Consider the following 23,825-nt stretch of genomic DNA (forward strand, 5'->3'; position numbering starts at 1 on the left):
TGCTGTGTGCTGTTTTGTTCCTGTCTTTGTTAATTTATCTATGTTTATAACATATAGGAAAACTTTTTTTTTACTTTTAATTATTGATAAAAAAAAATTAATAAATGATACACAAAATATTAAAAAAAACATTACACGGCCTATTAAATTTAATTAGTAGGATTTTTTTAGTACTCACTAGTGTACAATAACAAAACAAAATAGTAGGTAAGTAATTAGAAACCACTTACGTTTTTTTTTTTTTTTTGTAAACGTATTAAAAATATTTCTACGCAAGACATACCTAAAAGTGTCGACCAAAATAGATCACCCTAAAAAGCAGTCATAAATAAGTTTAGTTACTCATATAATTGACTTGTTGTATCACAGATTATTTTGCGCTTAACGCATTAAGAATCAAGTTTGATATAAGGCGTACTTTGCAAAGTCCTTAAATATACAAAAATGATGAAAACTAAGCTAAAATGGCTAAAATCTGTTTTCCATGCCAGTAGTATAAGAGCGAAAGGTGGACAACTTGTCACGTACTTCAAATGCTTTATGTCACAGAGCATAAAGCTTCATCGCACCATCACATCAACCGATAGACGTCCACTGCTGGACATAGGTCTTTTGTAGGGAGTTCCAAGTTCCACGATTCTGAGCCGCTTGGATCCAACGGCTACCTGCGACGCGCTTAATGTCGTCTGTCCACCTCGTTGGGGGTCGACCAACGCTGCGCTTACCAGTACGGGGCTGCCATTCCAGCACCTTGGGACCCCAACGTCCATCCTTTCTCCGAACTATGTGCCCGGCCCATTGCCACTTAAGCTTCGCGACTCGTTGAGCTATGTCGGTAACTTTGGTTCTTCTACGAATCTCCACATTTCTGATTCGATCGCGTAGAGATACTCCGAGCATAGCTCTCTCCATCGCCCGCTGAGTGACTCTAAGCCTTCTTATGAGGCCCATAGTTAACGACCATGTTTCAGAGCCATAGATCATCACTGGCAACACACACTGTTCGAAGACTTTCGTCTTCAGGCACTGAGGGATTTTTGACGAAAAGATGGCACGAAGTTTCCCGAACGCTGCCCATCCGAGTTTCCATATTTTCAATGGCGTTGAATAGTTGTTGAATTGATATGATATGCGTAGGCCATCATTGTGTTGGAGGGCAGCCGTTGCTGTACAGCTGCATGTAAGACCATACTGGATTTGGCGTGTTATAGCAAATTTGCTTCACCGACACTGTGTAATACGAACAATGCAAAAAGTGTAAAGTGGGGTTATTTTTATTACATTTTTGTTCCACAGAGACTATTTCACTGGTAAAGTACCTATGTCTAAATATGATAATTATTTTTAGTATAAAAAAAAATGAAAAATGATGACTGCATTAATCACAGATATGTGAATATTAGATAATTTTATTATTAATTGGTATTAACCCGGGCCATTAAAGAATGCATGCATAATCTAAAAGGTAGTCCACGCTGGCCCAGTGCAGATTGGTAGACTTAACACACCGTTGAGAACTCTCAGGAATGCAGGTGTAAATACAGCTAAAAAGGTATAAACTTAATAATATTGCATATGTTACGAGACGTAACTACAACCTTAGTTACACAATAAAAAATCACTGGTATCTATTATTAACTTTTTCTTATATACATACCTATTTGAGAATTACAATGTAACTTAAATAGGTAACACAACGATCACTTTGTAGATATTTCGGATTTAAAATTTCACGGTTTGCATAATTAAAATTGCTAAGCTGCAATTAGCATTTCTAATTTGGCTAAAAATAGGCAAGTTCGATTAAGGTTATTACCTCATAATTTAACCTTAATATTTGAATTAAGTCTATAAAACAAAGTTGAAATATCAGAGTTCGTAAGTATCTCTAAAAAAAAAACATTCGGAGCAGTCTTTGGGGACTGCCGATAGAAGTGAAAACAAAATCTATGTTTATATATATACATTATACATATACCTCATGTAAAGCGTTGGGTGACGAATGCGCGAATAACTTTTCGGGTGGACAAAAATCATGGAACTCGCGGCTAGTTTCATGATTTTTGTTCACCCAAAAGGTAATCAAAAGTCAACACGCCTATATAAGTTTTCATTTCAAAAACATTCCCACGACTCCATGGACTCGTTTAAAATAGTAAAAATTATACACATCAATTCTTGTATCTTTGCCACCTTCCTAAACCAAAAGTACAATATATTTGTACATTTATTTTAGCAATATATATTTTTGTTGTTATTCACTCGTTACCTATAAATTTGTTACCTTACTGAAAACTAATAAACTATAACTCGTTGGTTAAAGTTTCGTATACAATTGACGACGATTTCCATCTAAAATATTGCACGAATCTGAAAGAAAAGAAAATCTCAATAAAAATAACAACTAAAATTTAAAATTTAAAAAAACCAAGTAAAAAAATCGATTAGTCAATCTCTTTCATTTGATCCCAAATTAATCTTTGACCGATGTTCATCGAACATAGCTCAGAACACTTCCGACTAATTCACCCTTCAAACAAAACAAATAACATCAAAATCGGTCCATCTGCTGAGGAGCTACGATGCAATACCACAGACAGACACAGACACGTCGAACGTATAAAAACCCGACGTTCTTGCGTCGGAGGTTAATAATACCTCATACCATACCATAATACATATTATATGTGTATAAAATTAGAGTAAAATACCTACTTAATTCGGTAACAAAATGTGATAATCTCAAGATCGCGTCGTTTTAAGACCCGCAGTGTCAAAGATTAAAGTGTAACAAAAACAAAAAATAACAACTAATGTATTTTTCTACAAGACTATAGTTACTAATAACTAACATATTTAAACAAGTTTTAAATAATAAAACATTCCACTTGTTTAAATAAAATGCAGATTCCAATGAAATATACAATTTTATGGGGTCTGTATAAAAGATAAATTTATCGTTTTGCAAACGTCCGCGCTATCATTTTCTCTACATAGAATGACATTGTAAATATTTCTATATCTATATATGCCATTCAATATTTCAACACATATGTGTATTATGAAAATGCATTAAATATGTGACGATCTCCATGGCCCATGGCAGGTCACAGATTCAATTAGAGAGTTCATAATTTCCGAATTTCCTCTGGTAGACTTCGGCAGTGGCTAGTTGCGACCTTGGCGTCATTTTTTGCCGATAGGGTGGTATCAAGCTGCCAAAGCAACCCTTAAGACCAGACCAGAGAAAATTCGGAAATTATAAATTCTCAAATGCCCCTCAGCTCCGGCGGAATAGAATTCGAAAAAAAATTTAGATTTTATGTTTGACAAACTCCCCGGCGCAGTGGTGGTGTGGGAGGTCCAGGGTTTGCCCAGGAGGAGCAATTTTGGCATTTATAATTTCAGAAATTTCCCTGGTCTGATCTGTTGGAATGCTGTGGTTACTTACCACCTCAACTTCAAAGATGTGACGTCAAACTATTTAGCGTTCCGATACGAGGACGCATCGAAACCGATTAGGGGTATGGCTTATAAATGCTATACCCCAAACATGTAAAATTAAAATCATGTGACTCACTATATTAGGTACGCGTCGAGTTACTATCCGCGGTCTTTTATCTTCACTAGGGTTGTCATAAGTAAACACTTAGAATGTTTTGAATCCATCGTATGGAAAAATAAATATCCTTCTTTTGATTTAATATTTTTACAGGGTGATTCCTTATTCAATATACTTATGCATCCTTCAACATTATTTCGCAATTCGCTTACACGCTGTATAAATACGGTACTTACCCAAGGAAAATGGCGCAGAGGAAAGAAATTGTACTGCTGAGAATGTATATAGCTCCTGGGAACGTTGAGATTGTATATGCGTACAGGGAGTTGTAGATCTCGGGAGATATCAGTGGGCTGACACCCTCCATAGCGCACATCAGGGCGAAAACTTTAGCTATGTCCTGCGTTGGCAAGATCTTGCTCAGTAGAGACCTGATCAGAGGCGCTGATAGACCTCTGAAGAGAGATATTCCTGCGGCTAAAACAATTAAACACGTCATTATTAGTAAACATAACATTCTGGGTTCGAATCCCAGTACTAGCCCGAATTAGGAAGTTGGCGGTGTCAGCCCCCGTGCCTCCAAGAGAGAGAGTTTTCATGTTAACTAATGTCACATGAAATTTAGTCTGCAATTTTATGTTATAAGTGGAGAAGTCCATCCACTCATTATTACCTATTAACGTCCTACTAATGGGAACGGGTCTTCTCACAAAATGAGAAGGGTGTAGGTTTGTAGGTGTCATAGCGAAGTTTTCCTTCTGATATTTTAATTGCTTGAATAAAAAACGCACATAACTACGAAAAGTTAGAGGTGTTTGCCGGGGATCGAATTCGGTCCCTAAGACAGGGAAGCCGAAAACGATGGTAAAGCTGCGAAAAAAATTATGAATAGGTATTTAAAAAACTATTGGCGTCGCGCTGAGCCTGTCTTGCCCCGTAGAGTGCGATAGGGATAGCTGCAGCTCTGATCGATTTTACCAATAAAATCTGACGCGATCGACGTATACTTTTCTCATCCAAAATTATTATTGCGTCAAAAGATACAATTCAAAAAAATTGCGTCTAGGTTTTGCTTTCATTCTCTCATGTTATATATTTCTCTCATATTTTGTCTTTGACCCCTTTGAACATGAAAAAAAGGTGATTTTTTGGTCGATTTTTTGGTCATTTAAAATTTTCAAAAGTATTTAGCTTTCAAAGATAGCGTCATGTCTAAATAAGACTTTGATTTAAGAAAAATAATTATTACTCTTTAGGCCATTATCGAGAAAGAAAATATGAGGATACCCTTCTATGGAGGATAACCTTGTTGGGGCCGCGTGGTTTGCCTATGTATCCTAATTATTTTAAGGGAAGTATAGACTGGGTGGATGGAATTTTCCACTTATGACATTTTGTCCTCTACATAAAATAGCATATTAACGTAAGTAATATAATAAAATTTAGATTTTATTAAATTACTTTACCTAATACAAGGCAGCCGAGTTGCTACTCTAACTTATCAAGTTAACAAACGTCAAATAAAAGTGAACAGAGAATCCGAAACGTTCGAATGGAGTTAAATTTTTATGACGTTTAGTCCTCCATATAAAATAGCAAATTAAAGCTAACTCTTTATTATTCTCACTTATCAACCAATTTTGTTACGAACTTTAAAATTCTTGCAAAAATGCACGAACTATTTCAAGTAACTTTATATAAAAGAGCCACTCATTATCTCACATAATTTCAGGTTATTCTGCAATTACGTATATAGTAAATACATTTAAACTTGAAGCAAAGTCACATACTTGGTCACCTTGAAAACGAAACTCGATTAAGGGCACAACAAACAAGTTCTGCTTTACCTCATGATAGGATCAGTCCTATGTTCCGAGGCTACATCCTTGCAAAATTGATACCTAAAGAATATATTTTTGACAAAAAAAAACAGAAACTCATTCAAAATACTACTGAATTTTTAACATTCATAAGAACAACAAAGAATTAACAGGCACCACCTATTAAGATGTATCTTATTATTCTTAAAAATAAAATACAAAACAATTGCCATTCCGAAATACGAAACTAAATTTAGTAAAACAATAAATAAAGTTATTTTTACTAGACAATATCAGTATGTAATGGGGTACACACACGTAATTAATAGATAGGCCCGCTTTTAAATAAATGCCGCCCCAAAGCTAATTTAAAAAGCCTATTTGTAGGAAAAAACGTGTGTGTACTTATGTACACGCGTTAGAAGTTGTACCTCTGGTGTAAAAAGATGAAAATAATTCCAAAAATTTTATCTTTCGCCTTATTCAATAAAAAAATATTTCATCATAGTAAAAGAAATTTATATAATTATATTTGGAATACTAAAAGACTCATTATAGGACAGCCCAGTTTCACTCAACATTAAAATTTGAGATTTTTGTACAATTAAATCACCGGAATGGGCCTGCAGACTTTGACAATTGAAAGTGTATACTGTCAAACCTTATAGCTAACTTCAGGGTGTCAGTTTTTTGTGATGGTTTGCGCGCGCATCGTTTAAATATACTATCATAATTTTTCCCTAACGCGCCAAAAGAAGTATAACTTCAAAAACTGAACTTACATGTATACATATGCCATGACGCAGTAGCAAAAGCATTGATCAAGAATTCAGTAGAGGCAGACAGGAAAGCAACGGTCGCGAAAGCCAAGTCAGTCACTTTGAAGAACCTCTGCACCAGCATCACTCCAAAGAAAGACCCGAAGAACGATATCGTGGTGTGGGTAGCTGAATATATTGTGAACTGCTGAATCGCCCAGTGCAGCTTTTGTCTCGTGTACAAATAGTCCAAACTCATTTGACCCATCAAAATGAATATGGACAGACTGTTTGCGAATGTAAGAAGGAGAATTTGCGCTCGACCGTGGTTAGGTCGCTTCTTGAAACACTCGGATATCATTGTTTTTATTAGCTTGAAATCTAACACTGTTCTTAGACCACCCTGTAACAAAGACAAAGCAATAAAAATCTTCATATAATCAACCACTTTTTAACCTTTTTTAGATTGTATAGTGGTACTGATAGTACCTATAGAAAAAGATACAGGCCTTTGATCTCTTGGTAAATGCCGACGTCGTCTAGACATGCTATGAAGATTGTACGCTAGCATGGGTTTATACCTTTCAAGTTTTTCCTTCAAGGAGATAAAAAGAGAATATTTTAAGTTCTAACGTAACTTTACATTTTGGTTTCTTAATTAGGGCATGCGAAATGATTTCTCATAGACTCGGTTTGGCTAATTATCCTGTTACATAGATAAACTAAACCAAGGAATACATCGTTGCAAAGTCGTTCGGGTCGCGCCAAAAATCTTAATTTAAGTAGCCCGAAGTTAGGGCATTGGGGCTGTCCATATCTGTGACTCGGAGAGCACGTTAGTCCGCCAGTTACAGCTATTATCAGCTTTTAGAACCTGTATGGTGTATAATTTCTTCAATCTTTATACGCCACACCAAACAGATCTTCGGCAATTTACCCTCTACGCACGTTTCGTTCCGAAAACGGAGCATCCTCAGGAGATGTTGACTTTACAACAGATTCTCCTGCTTTTCGCGGAGTATAGCAAATTAAGCTTAATTTTCATAATATATCATGGATTTCCGCAAAGTAACGCCTGCTTTTATCCAATAGTTTACAGCTATTATCACTAACTCGTAATAATTCATAATAGCCTATAATCGTCCACGCTGGGCAGGCAGATTGATGATCGCTGATGGTAGTAGTCCTGATGGATGGTGCCCATTCTTAGTTACATTCCTTTAGTCGTTTCGAAGGACACCCGCGGGAATAGGAGGGTTGGTGACAATTGTAGCCTTTGTACAAGATTTGCTCGCTCACGATCGAAGAGTCGTTTTCGCAGATCAAAATCTGTGTCGTCAACGTAAAAATGAACTAATTTTACTTGTTCTGATTTTTGTTATACAATCGTTCTGTCAAAAAGGCAAGCGACCAGGCAAATTTGAGCTTTTAGCCCGTCCAAACAGGATCCATTTTATAACATCGGAGTTCAACTATTTCCATAATCGAAAACATTGTATTTTCATTCAACTCCTCGATTCATTATCATATCAACCCATTACCGGCCCACTCCAGGGCACAGGTCTCACTCACAGTGAGCAGGGGTTAAGGCCGTAGTCCACCACGCTGGCCCAGTGCGGATTGGTGGACTTTTTAGACTGACACCCTTGAGAACATTATGGAGAACTCTCTGGGATGCAGGTTTCCTCACAATGTGTTCCTTCACCGTTTAAGAATGTGATATTTTAATTGCTTAAAATGCACATAACTTAGATCAGTTAGAGATGCGTGCTGGGATTCAAACTCGCCCCCCAAAAGTGAAGTCGAAGTCCTACCCACTGGGCTAACACCGCTTCCTTCAATGCAAGCTAGCAAACTTGTACTAAAGCTACTACTGTACTGTATTGTGATATTACTCTTGTAATAATAATAACCATCAAAAACCCGGCAACTTGCGAAAGCGAAACGTAGGAGGTTTAATCAGCTTAATGGATGCCCTGTGTCAGAAGTGGGGCATTAATAGGCTGAGTATAACAAAGTTAATTTAATTGCCTTATCTTAAACATAATAGTCTTATCATTCAACAAACTCAATAAAAAAAAATTTAAAATAATAAAGTTAGCTGAAAAAAAGCTAAATATAGAAGTAAAGATAACGCAGCAGATAGACATACCGGCACAGCTCCAACCAATGACTCGTTCAAACAGATCGTGGTAAACAGATAAGCTATTACAAATAATGACGTTGATATGAGGAGCAAATAAACATTTCCAACTGCTCTCAAAACGTAAGAGCTGGTGATCGCTCCTACCACGGTACCAGCGGACACTGATGCTTCAACTACAGTCATTCTACAAACAAAAATTAAAATTTTTAGTTGTAAAAAATATGAACAACGAAACTGAATTCGAAAAACAATAATATACATTAAACAATGATATTTACAAACATTGTCACTGCTCTTTTTACTTTAACCCTTTTTAAGGATCTAACTCGTAAAAATAACTGTCAACAGTTTTTGGAATATCTGGACTTTGACAGGTGTTTGTAAATACTGTTGTTTCTTGAATATATAGTATTTAAAGCAAGACTGGGTGCACAGTCTCGTCACGAAAGTTGAAACTGCGTTAATCTAAATGTACCTACGGTTGGAGGGGAACTTTGCGCAGTTGGCACATACGATGACCTGCTAATCTTACAGCGTCGAAACAACCATTAAGGGAATTAAAAAAAAACATTAGCATCCACATTTTACTACCCTGGATGAGAATTATTTGTACATAATTTTCGTAATCAGTTATAAGCGGTGACAACCACAACGTTTGGAGGAAATGTGAAAAGTCTATTTTATAAAAGTCTTTTTGGAAAGGGAGTACAATGCCGGTAGGATATTATAGTACTCATGATAATAAAAATGCATACAACTTAATTGTTTCATTCTCAGGCCTCAGTACTTTCAGAGTTATAGCCCTACAAATTTTCATAAAAAACACGCGGTGACAAACATACATTTTAAAGGGATTGTGAGAGTTCGTTCAAGTCCACAAGGCTTTTGGAAAGGGATAAGAATTGAGACCATTGTATAGATAAAATTAAAAATTCGTTTAAAGAAAATTGCATAAAATTTTAGCATAAGCTAATAGAAAAGTCCTAGTATAGTATAATGGACTACTAATTGATAAAAAAAAAGCTTGGGTGTGAAGCTCTTACCATGTTGCTCTTCTAATAATTTTAAATGACAATGTGAGATGGTAATAACAAGAGAGAACAACCGGCTAAGTTTATTGTGGCCTTCTTATTCTTAGACAGGGCGCGTTTTGAACCCTCGCAGCCGTATTTTTAAGTTTACCAATATGGTTATCGTCATCATCTAACTACCATGTACACATTTGTAATGTACGCATCATTAGTGCCAAACTTGGATAAATATATGTGAACTATAATAACTTTGACTCTGACTTTTGATAGCGAAATATTGAAAGCTAAGCAAGCGCAGTATAACTAATAAATTATTCAACTTTCGCGACGTATTGATTAACTTAAAAGCGATCAAAGATTTGTCCGTGCTCATCACGAGACCAACCGTAAGCAACATGTTTTTTTTTTTTTATTGAAAATGCGTGCAGTGCGAATTGGATGTACCTATGCACTAGGAGGGAGGGCATTTAGTGCCCTTACAGGAAGCTTGTTAACAGTTGTGGGCCATCGATCTGCTTTCATAAAAGGGCGGCAATAAAATCCCTCAGAGGAGAGTATTGTGTGGCCAGTAATATGCTTTGGATTAAGATGATGAATAAGTGTATTTTGATGCCAATTCTGTGGTAAACAAAAACTAAACTAAAAAAGTTGGATTCTAAAAGCAGTGCTATTCTTTTTAAAGCTTACTAGTAGAAAAGTTCTTGCATAGTTTGAAAATTAAATTCAAAAATTTAAATAAATTAATTAACAAAATATTAATTCATGTAGGCCTATCACAGGCACTTATATGTTTCCAATATTGATGGTGATAACAAAATTCGTTAACTTCAAACTAAATATAGGAACGTTCCTCTGTTAAAGTGTCTGTTAAAGTAATTAAGACCCTGATTTAATCAATGTTTAGCGGTAGGCACTGGCCCCTAAGATAAAGGTTTTCCTAGTTTAGGGTCCCAAAGATTTATTTGTTCGGAGTTTCACTAGTAAAGATTTTTCTATTTCTATTTCAGAAAGTTCCGTGTGGCACAGGATAGAACTACTTAAACACCTGTCAATTTAGTTTAGTTTATTCATTTGCATACAACAGTATTAGCACCAGTGTACACATTGTGTTAGTAAATGAGCCGCAGAAAGCCTTGTAGTGAGAATTACCTTCACAGTATGTTACCTAAGAGATCGCTTTTCAGTAGATGTGATGTCACTGACATAGCAAAACGAACCGGTAAACAGTGCAATGAATCCTCCAGCTAAGGAAATTGGTATTGATGTGAGAATAAGCCACCACGGACCTAAACTATCAATCATACTGTAGACAACGATCAATCCGCCGCTAATGGACATACCTAAAATATTAGAATTTTTTATTACTCTGATATTTTGTGATTTTAAGTCCGTGCAAGACTGTTGTGTTTGTGCGCACGTACGTATACCACAGTGCCCTCCTGAACACTTCAAGAAACATATGTTACAAAGGGTAAACATAAAATTTTTATGAAATCGCAAAAATCTTAAAGGACTTTTTAAATGTTATAAAGTGTAAATAGTTATACATGACTCGAAATCACTGTTAACTTTATTCATTTAATAGGATTTAGGTTTAGGTGTAAAAAAATTATCCATAAAAAAAAATATAAGAACTCTCATAAAATGTTGTTTACCTATTGTTTCATTTTTTATACTAAATCTATAGAATATACTTACCAAATAAAGGCCATACAACTAGTGGTTTTCTCCCATGAGTATCTGACCAGACTCCAAGGAATAAAGAAAGCATGGCAGGAGCTAGGGACTCTATCACTGTTCTGACCATGCTAACAAATGTTGCATACTTTTGTACCTCTTCTTCTAACTGATGACTTCCATTGTTTTTTACTGGTGACAAAAATACTTTGCATTCTTCTTGTGTGTGGTTCAAAGAATGAACACATGTTCTGAATAATATCATATTGCTTATTGCAGCACCTACAACATTTTAACATGATTGACAAGTTGAATGTGATGCTAATCATTCTCTATATTCAGCATAAATACCTTGGGACATGCAATAAACTCACTGCAAATGAAACTTAAGGTAAATAAAATATATAAAAAACATAATAAAATAAATATACTTAATTATTCAAAGAAGATGTATAATAATACTAACACATACTTAGTTTATTAATATATGAAATAATGACAAACGTAAGGTAGGTATAATATTTGTAATTTTTTTTTCATTGTTTTGTACATTTTATACAAAATAGAAAAGATTAAAAAAATGTTTTGTAATGAACTGATTGTGAGATATAAATGTATAATATCTGGAATTTTTGTTTAACTTATTTTAAGCAAGCTTTTATTTAATTTGCCATGTTACTCAGGTAGTATGTAATAGTTGTGTGAGTCAAATGTTAGTTTTGATTTAAAGTAATGTAAACCCTCGCTTCGTAATTATAAGAGCTATTTTTGCATGCAATGAGAGTTGAAATAAAGATAAACATCAGTATTTGATAAATACAATTCCAACATTAATACATTATAGTTTGTAACATACAACAGTTTCAAGTTCATACAGCTTTTTTTTAAATAGTTAATATTATTAATTTTTTCACTAAATTTGTAGATTAAATTTAAAAATACATATTGTGAATAATTAAATTTAATAAATACCTAGTTTATTGCTTGGTAAAATTGAATTGTTTAGTGTACATTTTGATCAGATGTTTTAAAAGTGCAACACTAAAATAAGCATGCATACAAGGTCAATTTAATACTACTCTACTTACCAGACAAAGAAAAGGATAACATTGTGAAAAATAACGGAAATTCCATTGTAATTCTGTATGGTCTAGAAGGGGTTTCACAAACTGAGTTAACATTCGGATCACTTTCTGTAATGCTTTCATTTTCTTGAGCCATTTTTGTTTAAACATAAATTAACTGCGAATGATTTATTTCCTTACTGAAGAAAAAAATTACTAAAGAATGTTTACGAGTAATAAAATCTTTATTAAAAATGTGAGTATAGTCCTTAAGCGATGTGGTTCATATAATGCGTATTCCAGATACGGCTTTACCGCACTGCTGCTAAGACCCAGCTGTGTCTAAACGCAAAACAGTCAACACTGAACACTGCTGTTTGTGCGACAAAAGAGGTAGCACTATTTAACAATTAACATATTTTATACCTATTACGCTTTTATGAAATAAAATTTGTATCATTTAATATACGTCGTGCTATGTTTGAGATGTGTTTTTTCTCCCGAATGGTATATTGAGAATTCATCCGCAATAGGATCTTATTACAGCTTTATTTCGTTTCGGTTTATTGAATTCTTGACGCGCACTTTTTATCTTGACCTTCACAATTCACAAATCGCGCCAATGAACTGGAAATACGAAGAGAATTTGTATAGTTTGTGAATAGGTATAATCTACCATATATTTATACAAAATTAGAAAACGTAAATAAATATGTAGGTACTACAGGTTGACGCCGACTGGTTGACCCGAGGGACAGACAGATGTCAGCATGACACTTTAGGGTTGAAATGATAAGTCAACTATCTCTAATAAACGATTATCTCGATTTTTAGTATCGTTTTCTGTTCTTACAATTTTATTTTATATCGATTGTTAAATATTATGTATAAATCCGTTTTGTACTTTCTTATTTAATATATTTAAAGTATACAACCAAATTATAAAACAGCCTATGTACAACACATATAATAAATACTTTTCTAGAACATGCAATAAAACAAAAAAAACTATGTTCAACGATTGTAACTGTCTTACGGCTACAGTCTATGGTTTAAACTAGTAATGTATAATCGATTGCATTTTAATCGAAAGCGAATCAATTGCGTCGTGATTGATTATCTTAAAACTGCTGCAATTTAATTTAAAACCTCATTATTAATTACATACTATAAGGTCAGTGATACGGGTAAGTTTTGATGGCTATGTTTTTGTTTTTAAATTGTATCCTCAAGGCTGATTTATCCCTATTTAGTATTGGTGGGTTAATGCTCCTAAGCCCTTTTTGACGTTGGAGTTCAGAAAGATAGAAATTATTATTAACGTCGTACGTCTCAGCTTTTTTTTCAGCTTTGACATCGCAAAAAGCGTTTACATTGCTGAGATAAAAAAATATCCAATTTCCGTTTGCAGGATGCACTACTAGAAGTCATACATTCTTGCATGAACAATAAACGAACCCAACGTGCTGCCAAATTATTGCAGTAGACTAAAATAAAATAAAAAATAACATATTAGGTGATAAGCTAAATAAATATAGAGATATACCGAAAAATAGACCAAGTTCTTTTTGGCCTCTAAAAGGGCTTCTAAGAATGTATTGTATGAAATGCCATATGCGTATGGGATGCCATAGCGTTATAAGATATAGAGATATAATACCCTTAAGATGTTTTCCTCAAGAACCTTTTTCAGTATGTGGCCCAACAGAAGAAGACTTAAATTTATATATGACACATTAATATTACCCCCAATAATTATAAAGTTCGTTGTTCTTCGAGGATTACTAAGTTCGCACTGGGCAACTCCATACTAGTTTATTAATAGCGGAAACTATACTAGTCACTATAGTTATTTTTTATAATGTATTCAGTAAGTAAGCGAATTCAATTTTTCACGATCTATTATACTAATTGTCAAAATAATAATAATCGATTCAAAATAATACATCTCTAGTTTAAACAAAAAGAAAAAACAAAGCTTTGTCTATGGTACATTTGAAGAAGGCGAGCGTTTGAGTCAGTAATTTGTTGAAAATAATTTTGCTTAAGATAATAAAACATCATTCTTTATCAACAGTTATACATATTCATTTTAAAAGGTATGTAATAAATTTAAATCATTTAAATATGTGTTTGTAAAAGAAACCACCTTAGCGATTTTGATGAGTCGTCGACTTGTCGCCTGTCATAACCGCATCCGCCGTTAGTTCGAAGCATCCTTTTCTGTTATTTTTTGTCATATCTCAAACCTACGTAAAGATTAAAGAATCCGAAGCAAGTATTTCCAAACTAAAGAACTGATTTCTAGGATAATTACTTCTCGACGGCGCAACAAGCTCCGACCTATTTTTAGAATCGGCTTTCTTTTTTTGTGACACGATGATTGGGTTAAAAGCCGGTCCAATGCATATTCGAACGTTAAATCTATGATTGCGAACTAATATTTTAGGATTAAATATATTTGAAGATGGCAGTGAACGTGTATTCGACAAATGTCACCTCCGAGAATCTGTCGAGGCACGATATGTTGACGTGGGTGAACGACTGCCTGCAGTCTAACTTTGCGAAGATCGAAGAGCTCTGCACAGGCGCCGCATACTGCCAGTTCATGGATATGTTGTTTCCTGGTAGTGTGCCAATGAAGAGAATAAAATTCAAGACAAATCTAGAGCATGAGTACATACAAAACTTCAAAATATTACAAGCTGGCTTCAAAAAAATGTCTGTAGACAAGGTAATTCTATTAAAATTTTATAAATCAAGTAGTCAATGGTCTTTATATAGGATAGATCACCCAACTGGCAATAGCAAGCATCCCCTTAATAAATATAAGGAATTCCTTGAAATTAGTAGCTCCTGCTTGCGGCTCAGATTAGTCTGGTCTCTGGTGTCATGTTGACCGGTTACAATCTACTGTAATGTAACTTTAAGTTATGTTAATTTTAACCAATTAAATAACACCTGCTTTAATGGTGAAACATTGACAGGATACTTGGATGCCTGAGAGTTCTACTTAATGTTCTCACAGGCTTCTGAACTCTACCAATCTTGGCCAGCCTGGTAGACTAAGGCCTAAGAGGTTCCCATTCTGAGAGGAGACCAGTGCCCTGTGGGTCTGTAGTAGGTTGGTTGTTTGGTGTGGTCTATTCATAATGATGATGATGATGATAAACTTGTTTTAATAAACTAAACAAGTTTTATAATGACCGAGATGGGCATTTTACCCTGTGCAAAAAAGGATTTAACTGGGATTTAAAAAAAAACCCCAAATTAACATGATTACGAGGTCTGGCAACAGCTAGTAGCATCAGTACAAGACTTAATAAAAAATTAGTTTGAGCTATACTTATAATGATAAATAAATTGTTTATTTGTTTATTAGTAAGCTTAACATAAACATGACCACAACATGCTTCAAGTTTGTTGAAGTTACCTCACTGATTTAGTATAACTGGTTTCTTATAAGTTATTCAAATATTTAACTACTTAGTCACATAATATGGGCATATACCATGTGGCAAGGCCATGATTCTGTTTTAAGAGTTGTTTTAATAAAAAAAACTTTTCTACATTGTCATAGGTATAATATTATATTAAAAATTTCATGGATTTTTATAATTTTAAGAAAGGTAGTCTCTGCATATATGTACATATTATGTCTGTTGCAAAGGTAACTCCATATGCAGTAAAAGTACAGTCAAAGTTCTATTTAACATTGAATGGAAAATACCTAGTAAGAAACATTGCACTGCTTTAATTTAATTAATGTATGCTTTAACCTATGTTACGTATAAGGATAAACTCTGTTGTTTATTGTATTTCCTAATCAGAAAATTTTCAGCACTGACCATAATTTTGTAGGTAATACCGGTGGACAAGCTGATAAAGGGCAGGTTTCAAGATAACTTTGAGTTTTTGCAGTGGTTTAAAAAGTTTTTTGATGCCAATTATGATGGGAGGGAGTATGATGCGTTCGAGGCCCGCGGCGGCATAATGATCGGGTCGGGTGCTTGCGACAGCGGCGTGCCTCTTTGCGCGGCCGCAGCGCCCCCTCCGCCCCGCGCCCGTCGCGCCGCGCCCCTCCACCACTCGGGCAGTACGCATCCCGCTCCTACAGTAACATGCACTTAGACACGTTATGCATGACCGGTCCATCACACTCTCATTGTTGTCCCAGTAAAAGTTACGCAAAAGGCACTTCATCAACTGCTTACTGGCTGCACACAATATCAACTCAACATTAACTTCCAAACTATTCATTGGAATTTGAGCTTTACCTTGTATGGCATAATGTAAACTTTTCAATATTTTTGTGCTTGACTACGAAGATTGTGAAGTGTGGGTAAGAAACCCACACTTCACAATTCAAACTACACTTTATGTCATAAAACATAAAGCTCATAAAACTTTTGCACTATTTGAGTTGAGTTTCTATGCGAAGGCCTTAAATTAATTGCACCTCAAACTTCAAATTGCTTGACATATAAAAGTTTGGTGGCAGAATTGTAGTATGTACACATCTGCAAAAACTTTCTAAAAGTTGCTAGCAAGTACCAATTTAAACATGCAGTTGTTTCGTGCCTTCTGTGCAGCTGTTACGGAAACTGATTGTACACATACACTTAGGGTTCTGTTTTTTTTCGAACCGGTCGGCACTAACGGTCTAGGTTGCCCTAGATTTGACCTCCCGCTCAGGTAGCCCGCATCCCATAGTACATTTATATTTCGTTTTTTTTTACTTTCCATTTGTTTCTTTCGTAGATAGTACCCATTGACAGACTGGTGAAGGGTCGTTTCCAAGATAACTTTGAGTTCTTGCAATGGTTCAAGAAGTTTTTCGATGCCAACTACGGCGGCTCGGAGTACGACGCGATGGTGGCGCGCGAGGGCCTGCCCATGGGGCACGGCTCGGCAGGGGCACCGCAGCACAGGGCTCCGCCCCCCGCCGTTAGGAAGCCGGCAGCGCCCGTCGCTAAAGTCGCCGCTAGACCCCAAATCAGTACTATTTGCTTTCCTTATTAGTTCTTATTGGTTTGGTTATTAATGGCTACAACTAAACATACTTATTATTATTATTTTCAAATTGCTTTTTTATGTAACTAGGATATTGAAACAATAATATAAATGCCACTTCGTGAATAATCCAAATTCGAATTAAAACATTATTAATTTAGGCCTTTCACAGACATTAAAACTAAAGCCAAACTGGTTCAAACCCAAACGGGTCTTAAAAATCTAAGCTGGGTTTTTGTTATTATTCTTATTTCACAGTCAATTAAAACTTAGCTATGAAGTAATATTTTAATCGAAACAAATAAATATAAAAACCAATAAATTGGTTCACACACTTAACAATAATTGTCCAAAATATCGCGTAACGTACTCACGAAAAAATAACCCCTCGTGGATAACCTCTAGATTTTTTGAAGTTGTTTAGTAAATTACAATAACCTAAATAAATAATATTAAAATACATAAGAAAATATACCTAATGATATATAAGTAAAATTTATCTAATGTAACAATCAAACTAATATGAAAAATATATATTCATATAAAATATAAATAAATGACATGTATTAACCATATTGCACGAAAATATATATATTTTACTAATATTATTAACCATTGCTATAGGTGTTTAAATCATATGGTACAGTTTCAATCTTAGAGCATGTGCAATCATACCTTTAAGACAATTTTATGTAGTTGCTGGTATTATGTCACCAAATTTGTTTATGTTTATGTACATATTTGTTTAGATTGGTGTTTTAATTTTGTAAAATATTCCAAGTTTTTATATGTGTATTATGCTTATATAAATGTGTTTTATATTAGAAATTATAATTTTACTATAGGTATAAAACAATTAGTTAATAAAGTAAAAATTTATAATGCAATAAAAATTAAACTTACAATTAGTATAGTTAAAAACATTCAAACTAGTTGCAACTATTTTTTATTATTGTAATACAAAAAAATTTGATTGGTTGAGAACTAAAATTCCATTCGATATTTAAAGTAATAATTGTGCAATTCAATAAATACTTGATTTCATGTATGAAGCAATAAACAAAACTTTAATGAATGTCCCCTACCATCGTTTAAACAGTATTACATACCAAGATGTCCTACAAAATAGTGTAGCAATACTACTTTAGTGGTTGGTAGTAAGATCTACTAAAAAGCATCTTAAAGTTAAGGGCACAAAACAATAACGTCATAAAACAATAACTTTGGCTCTTATTTAAAAAAAACATCGAGCTAACAACATAAGTGCCCTACCATTTACCAGGAAACACCTTTCATAATTTTATAGCCCACCGTCAGCCAGGTGTTTCAATGAATAATGTTTTGCAGTTGTCAAGGCCAATAGCACAGTGCGGTCTCCGCCAGTCAACTTGTCAAGATTAAATCAAAGCGCGAAAGGCGATTCAAAATTAGTTGACGATTTAAACCACCAGGTGAGAAAAATCTAATATACTATATAAGCAATAAAAATGCTGCTTCAGGTCACCCAGACCGTATCACCAGTACAATTGATAGTCCCGATTCTTGAGAAAGGCTATAAGGCAAATTTAACATCACCCTACAATGCTTAGCAAGCCAGCCTCAGGTCTATAAATTTCTTTAAAAAAATAACATATATATATATTGGTTGGCATTTTACGTAAATGGGACAATAAGAACCCTTTTATAAATTAGTATTTAATTTTTAAACATACTATATTATGATTTTGGCATCCGGTGCCTCAGTTTCCACCCCACAGGTCAGGGGCGGATCAAGTCATTGTATCGTTATAGTATGCAATCTTTCTTGAATTAATCGGACCTGTTTGATTAGCTCTTTCAAACACCTCAACTTTATAAAATTACTTATTAATCTGACCTGAGTGTAATATGTTTTGAAGTAGATATTATGTGCACTCAGCACTACATTTTATATCATCTGCATACCATGTGCATACCCTCTATGCACGCCTCTGTGTGCAGTTGATTGTAGATCTCATAAAACATGCTACCGATGATACATAATATGAAAAAGGCAATGTACTTTCTAGGCCAAGGTAAACATCCCAATTACAGAGTACCAGTATACAATTATGCACCCTTTTCCTTTTTTGTTGTTTTATCTTTCATTTATGTTGGATTACGAATGATTTAATAAAAAGCGGTGATCGCCTAGTGGTTAGGACTTCGGCTTCACTTTGGAGGGGCCGAGTTTGAATCTCAGCGCGCACATCTAATTTTTCTAAGTTATGTGCGTTAACACTTGCTTTAACGGGCCGAGCCCTGCAAAGCCCGTGCCCCGTAGTGAGCCTGTAATGGGTTAATATGATGAAGATATTTTAATATTAGTTACTATATAAAAAAAAAATACTATCTAACTCCTAATGTTATAAATGCAATTCTATCTGTTTTCGGACTTAAATGAAACCTAATTAACTTTTTTGGCCTTAGATCAACGAATTAAAAGCAACAGTTGATGGACTTGAAAAAGAAAGAGATTTCTACTTTGGTAAACTTCGGGATATAGAGGTGATCTGTCAGGAGATGGAAGAACAACAGAACGCTCCAATAGTTCAAAAGATTTTGGACATCTTATATGCAACTGAGGTAAATATTGTGAGTCAATTTTAAGTTTTAACAAAAATTGCCTTTTTATTTATATATTTTTTTCAATATTTGGCATAAAATCGTCAAGGTCAAACTTATTTTATTGCTTCATCTTGACAGGGCCTCAGGACTTTGTTATGAGTATGACCATGATAAAACAGATGGAGATTTTGAGACTCGTACAAATTACTGTCCTTAACATTTGATCTTACAAGTTGTATTAAGAATTTTTTTAAATATTTATTTATTTCCAAATCGATAAATATTCTTCCTAAGGCTTTTTTCTTTATCTGTTATAAACTTTAAAGCAAAAGATTGTAAAGACCTATTTTGCCAACTTGCTGACATTTTATTTTAACATTCTTGATACTTGCACACAACCAATGTCAATATGATGACATCAGTGAAACAAAGACAGTAGATACAGGAGATTGATAAGTTCAAGAAATTTTTACTGCTAATGTTATTAACGTTTATCTAAAAGCCAATATAGAAACAATAATGCAACACCAAGAAATCAGATGATGACGATGATGATGAATAAGTTTCACGAAAAATAAACATAAGCTATGTAAAGTATATTGCTCTTACTTGTCTTATAATAATGTAAACAATCTTTTTGCTACTTTTAGTACAAATTTATTTTTAAGAAAATAGTAAAACCAAAAAGAACATCTCATTTAATTGTTAGTTTTTATTTATTTTAACTCACCTGTTTTTTTTTTAAAGTGCATAAAAAGATTGTTTATAAATAGACTCGGAATATTATAAGAACAGCCGATTGGCGCAGTGGGCAGCGACCCTGCTTTCTGAGTCTAAGGCCGTGGGTTCCATTCCCACAACTGAAAAATGCTTGTGTGATGAACATGAATTTTTTTCAGTGTCTGGTTGTTTATCTATATATTATAAGTATTTATGTGTATTATATTCATAAAAATATTCATCAGCTATCTTAGTACCCATAACACAAGCTACGCTTACCTTGGGGCTATGTGGCGATGTGTGTATTGTCGTAGTATATTTATTTATAAAAAAAGTTAGAAAAAATGGAGTGTAAGTTATTGCTTATTCGCTGCCACGGACATTTGCACGAATTTCTTTAGATAACAACGTTTTTGTTCATAGGATGGATTCGCGGCTCCCGAGGAAGTGGACGGTGAAACCCCCCACCCACCGGAGGAGGACGAATATTGAAAGTGAAACATAATATGTACGCGTATCATAGTGCTCTTTGTATATTATAAACTCGAAATTATATCGCTTAAATCATCGACAGCATCGAGTGCTTAGTATTTCACAGCCAATGAGTCGTATAGGTATAGTGAAATGTTTGATGTGCGCGAGTCCATGTGTCTTAAACTTAAATTTTAGTGACGAAACTCTTGCACGATTGACTTAAAATCCCACTTTATGCAAGAGTAGTATGGGGTACAGTATACAATATATTCTGTAATAAAGATTACGACGATCGCAATGCTTATATCATGTGTTCCGTAATAGGAACTGTCGTATTCAAAGTGCTTTCTGATTCACGCATTATTTCAAACATATTCATAATCTATATAAATAAAATAAACATGGCGCCGCGCACACATATCGATAAATCTATCTGTAACAGTTTTATCTATTTATATACTTCTACTGTATACATATTATTTACATGGGTCATGTATCGGGTAAATTCCGATTCCGATTTCCAATTCAATACTAAACTGAATTGAATTATCTAAAGTAGTGCCATTCTTTTCAATAGGGAGACATTAAGAAAAGGATGACACTATTTTACCTACACCTGTCAGTTAGGATTTGTAAAGGGTAACCACACATTTATAAAATTATATGGGCGATCGTTCTAGTATCCAATTGCAGTTCTCATACATTTTAATATTTACTCTTGACGTCTGCTGTTTTTATCCCAAAACTGACAATGGCCCAAAGTAGCTTCCTAAAGTTCCTACCATATACATTAAAATATAAATGGATGTATTGTATCAAAATTACATTGATTGTATGTTACATGGATTTGAAAATTTATAGCACTGTATGTATATATTATGTATGTTGACTTCATTATATGCAGAAAAGGCACGTGGCTGTGTCATACGTAAGTGCATTCCTTATATAATTAGGAGCGTTGTTTCTTGACTGATTTCTTCCAATTCTTGTTTGTTTGTTTGGTAGAAACATTTCTTTATAAACGAAGGTCTATTACTAGTGATGTAACGAATATACGCGTTAGAATTGAATTTGTCTTAGTGACCACGAGTTTTGACTTATCTTTATTGATTTATATGTAGATTGTTTCCTCATAAATGAATCTCCAATACTGATTACGTAATTTTTGCGAAGATACAAAAGCACTAGTATTAAAATAAACGAAACTGTTACGCTCAGGCGACCAAAGGTAAAAATCTTAAAGCCGTATTTGTGAGGAATACTAAACATAAGGTATAAAATTCGACTGGCATTAGTGAATCCACATCACGCGCGAAGGCTTTTTTTGTAAGGTCGCAACTGAGCATTACAAGCTTTTATCGAAATATTAATTATTTAAAACGACAATTGGGAAATAATCACTTGTTTCTAAAACTACTTGTTAATAAATTCTCATAATGAATTAATTATTTAATAATGTCCATTTTCGAATGTGTCTTGTAAATCGATTGCGAGTAATCGAGTATCAGTATTTGTTACATCACTACTGTACGGCGAATAAGATTTTAATGTGCAATGGTGCATAAAGCGTGCTTTCTTTATAATAATTATTATCTTAAAACTGAACATTTTTGGGCCACTGGCGCCTGTGCATTTAGTAGGTTGTTAAAAATGGGAGAGATTTACTGTTACTTGTTTGTGTTGTGGTATCTAAATTTACTGAAAATTGAGTCGTTGGTCGTAAAAATACTATAACGATGTAACGAATATTTGTATTAGTATTCAAAATTGATAACCATTTTCTATGAAATAAAAAAAATTACATTGATCGTGAACCGCATATTTCTTTTGATAAAAATGTTGACATGAGTAATCTTTTGGCTGTTTTAATCATGACATTTAAATCGTAAAAATATGCACCACATGTATCACGTCAGTTTTGACAAGATTTCATACATAAGGTTAAGGTTTTTTTTACCTAAATTTAGTGAAATTATTATTATATGAATTTAAAATGCATGTATAGTCATTTATCGACTGTTAAAAAGGCATACATTACGGCACCGGTGTTAGCAGATATCAGAATCGGGGCTTGAAAGGCAAAGCAATCAAACCGCGAATGCCAAAGTGATATGGGTTAAAATCTCAGCATACTAGAATCTTAGCTTAGTTGTCAAATCAATCCGGCCACGAATGCCCGTGAGATGCGATATTGAAATTTTGCCTGTTCCGATTTATGCATTTTAAATAAAATTTTGATACAGTCACATTAGGAAATAACGACAATTACTATGTTATAATCATTATTTCGGTGCTACGCTCTTCTGTTTGAAATCGTGAATGACTAAAATTAGTATTCGTTACATTCATAGAGGAAATAGCAGTTTTTTGAGATCTGAATACTATTTGAATTATCTCCGTTATTTTTTAATTATTGGGTAATGATTTGTTTCTAAATTATGTAAAATATTTCATAGTGGACAATATAACATGACCGCATTTTACCGTAATATAATATTTTGAGACTTATGTCTTATGCACTAATAGTAACTATACTAACGATAGAAAGTATTTTAATGGTCAAAACATTGTTTTGATAATGTTAGAGAATTTCTTAGTGCACTCGTTGCTAAACTAAGTAATAACGACTTGTTGGCGGGAAAAGATGTTATCGCTGGTTAAACTTAATAGATAATTAATTTATTTACTTTAAGCATTCATAATTGCCTTAACTGCAAAATATTAAAGTCGGATTTCAGATTGTGGAAGTCTTATCAAATAAATAACTAATTAATATTATTCGTCTTTGTTATTCACTGTCCTTTCATTTTTCTAAGCTCCTGTGGTAACTTAACGTACAAAATTTGATAATTTGTATTAAATCTCTAAATTATCCACTTTGATGACTTAGGGTTAATGTCTTGTTACCACTAGTTACGTATGCGCAGTGTGTTGTTACGTGCCCGTGTGCGCTAGCCATCAGGCTTAGATCTAA

At 34.1% G+C, this 23,825-nt stretch overlaps 2 protein-coding genes across 5 annotated transcripts; one reads left to right on the forward strand and one right to left on the reverse strand.

Moving 5' to 3' along the window:
- Positions 1–1,019: 1,019 nt before the first annotated feature.
- Positions 1,020–12,791, reverse strand: LOC120633326 (proton-coupled folate transporter-like). Its single transcript, XM_039903517.1, has 8 exons — positions 12,781–12,791; positions 12,083–12,685; positions 11,016–11,276; positions 10,483–10,657; positions 8,293–8,470; positions 6,165–6,543; positions 3,799–4,039; positions 1,020–2,370 (listed from the first exon to the last, which is right to left on the reverse strand). Exons 2-8 carry the CDS (start codon positions 12,213–12,215, stop codon positions 2,304–2,306), a joined length of 1,434 nt encoding a protein of 477 aa, XP_039759451.1. The 5' UTR covers positions 12,216–12,685; positions 12,781–12,791; the 3' UTR covers positions 1,020–2,303.
- Positions 12,792–14,037: 1,246 nt separating this feature from the next.
- On the forward strand, positions 14,038–23,629 carry LOC120633041 (microtubule-associated protein RP/EB family member 1). 4 transcript variants are annotated; one of them, XM_039903089.1, is made up of 7 exons: positions 14,038–14,157; positions 14,508–14,792; positions 15,920–16,154; positions 16,824–17,057; positions 18,419–18,522; positions 19,520–19,675; positions 20,801–23,629. In XM_039903089.1, the coding sequence occupies exons 2-7, from the start codon at positions 14,526–14,528 to the stop codon at positions 20,867–20,869; spliced, it is 1,065 nt and encodes a 354-aa protein (XP_039759023.1). In that variant the 5' UTR covers positions 14,038–14,157; positions 14,508–14,525; the 3' UTR covers positions 20,870–23,629. The 4 variants fall into 4 exon arrangements, with proteins under 4 accessions (XP_039759023.1, XP_039759020.1, XP_039759022.1 ...); XM_039903086.1 differs by lacking the exon at positions 15,920–16,154 and having other exon boundaries at positions 16,820–17,057; positions 19,520–19,684; XM_039903088.1 differs by lacking the exon at positions 15,920–16,154 and having other exon boundaries at positions 16,820–17,057.
- The last annotated feature ends 196 nt before the right edge of the window (positions 23,630–23,825 follow it).

Source organism: Pararge aegeria, chromosome 21, assembly GCF_905163445.1.
Source record: "Pararge aegeria chromosome 21, ilParAegt1.1, whole genome shotgun sequence".
Classification (NCBI taxonomy): domain Eukaryota; kingdom Metazoa; phylum Arthropoda; class Insecta; order Lepidoptera; family Nymphalidae; genus Pararge; species Pararge aegeria.

Coding starts and splice junctions, on each gene's coding strand:
- LOC120633326 (XM_039903517.1), bottom strand. CDS start 12,215: ATGGCTCAAGAAAATGAAAGCATTACAGAAAGTGATCCGAATGTTAAC. Junction 11,277..12,082: donor GTTATCCTTTTCTTTGTCTG/GTAAGTAGAGTA, acceptor AAAATGTTGTAG/GTGCTGCAATAAGCAATATG. Junction 6,544..8,292: donor CATTGGTTGGAGCTGTGCCG/GTATGTCTATCT, acceptor TCTTTGTTACAG/GGTGGTCTAAGAACAGTGTT.
- LOC120633041 (XM_039903089.1), top strand. CDS start 14,526: ATGGCAGTGAACGTGTATTCGACAAATGTCACCTCCGAGAATCTGTCG. Junction 16,155..16,823: donor GCCCCTCCACCACTCGGGCA/GTACGCATCCCG, acceptor TTTCGTAGATAG/TACCCATTGACAGACTGGTG. Junction 18,523..19,519: donor TTGACGATTTAAACCACCAG/GTGAGAAAAATC, acceptor TTTTGGCCTTAG/ATCAACGAATTAAAAGCAAC.